This window comes from Neomonachus schauinslandi, chromosome 16 (assembly GCF_002201575.2).
Source record: "Neomonachus schauinslandi chromosome 16, ASM220157v2, whole genome shotgun sequence".
NCBI classification, from domain to species: domain Eukaryota; kingdom Metazoa; phylum Chordata; class Mammalia; order Carnivora; family Phocidae; genus Neomonachus; species Neomonachus schauinslandi.
Genome location: NC_058418.1, coordinates 58,201,406 through 58,202,722, shown reverse-complemented (window position 1 = coordinate 58,202,722; position 1,317 = coordinate 58,201,406). Strand labels below are relative to the sequence as shown.

The window sequence follows — 1,317 nt, the reverse complement described above, 5'->3', positions numbered from 1 at the left end:
GCCCAGTGCGGGGGGTGGGGGGCGTGCCTGTGTCAGACAGGTAGGGGCCTGTGGATGATGCGCGGCTGATCTTGTCCAAACATGGTCTGCGTAGCCCCATGAGGGCTGGGGTGGGAGAGACGTGTGCCTCGCGCAGGGAGAGCGAGCCTGAGTGGATGGCGGGAAGCACCTCTCTCACCTTGAGACAGAGAAAGGTCAAAGGTCAGGGTTCACTTCCATCCCCCATAGGCTTCAGCGTAAAAGTGTTTGGAAGAAACTGCTCCTTCGAGCAAAGTGGGAAAAGGACTGAGGGGTGTTTTCTAGCAGGGTGACAAGACCACGGCTGGACTCTGCTTGGGTGTGGTTGCCCAGGTCCCGCGGTGGCCCACGTACTTCCCAGGGCACCAGCTAGGCAGACTGGGGTGGGGGTGGCGGTGGCCCCCATCCCTCACACCTGCTGTAGCCCCCACAGCTGCCACGCTACACCCAGCTCAGGATTTGGCTCCCACTCGCCCCAGGGGACGCTGTGGGGCCTCACGCCCCCTCCCCTGCCCACCGTGTCCCCTGGCGCCTGTCGGCTGTCTCACTGTCCCTTCCCTCCCCACTAGCCTCGGCAAGCACAGGGCTTCGTCGTCCCCTGCTGGCTGGCCGGCCGGCCAGTAGGAAGTGCTTCCCTTTGGTATCTGGTGGCCAACCCAGAGCTTCTGCTAGCATCCTGGAGGGCAGCAGCAGACGGCCCAGAAGGGCAGGGCCTGCTCCCCGATGCCCCACGTAGTCCAGGGCAGCGATTAGCAGGGTGTGCTGTGGCATCACACTGACCGGGGTTCGGTCCGGCTCCAGGGCCGCTGACCACGAGCCCCCGGCCGTGGCCGGTGTGTTGGCTCCCGACGGCGGCGAGCCTCTCGGTGCCCAGGGCGCAGCCAGAGCCCGAAGGGCGGCCCTGTGCGCGCCCCCACCCCCCGGGCCCCCGTGCTCAGAAAACTAGGCCGCCGCACTACTGTGCTCATCAAACTGAACTTCTTTATTAAGTGCCAAGGGTCCGGGCGGGCGCTGTGCCCCGCAGCCCCTCCGCCGAGGCCCGCGCTCGGCGCGCCCCCGCCCGGGCCCGGGCTGCAGCGGGGGCGCCAGGCGCGCCCCGGCTGTAGTGTGGCGGCCGCTCACTTGACGTGCTCGGCCGCGTGCGAGGAGCAGTAATACTTCTTGTGGGCGATGAAGGTGGACAGGCTGCTGAACTTGATGTTGCACAGACGGCAGTACCGCTGGCTGCCCGCGGGCGCCCCCTTGCCGGGGGTCTGGACGCCCTTGTCCGAGTGGGAGGGGGGCGTCGGCGGGGGCGGC

At 67.7% G+C, this 1,317-nt stretch overlaps 1 protein-coding gene across 1 annotated transcript in view; it reads right to left on the bottom strand.

The window, feature by feature from the left end:
* Nucleotides 1-1,136: 1,136 nt before the first annotated feature.
* The window catches only part of ZFPM1 (zinc finger protein, FOG family member 1), a 41,074-nt gene continuing 40,893 nt past the window's right edge, over nt 1,137-1,317 (bottom strand). Inside the window, exon 9 of the mRNA XM_044922074.1 lies at nt 1,137-1,280. Coding sequence (XP_044778009.1) covers nt 1,137-1,280 — 144 coding nt within the window. The remainder of the gene's footprint in view (nt 1,281-1,317) is intronic.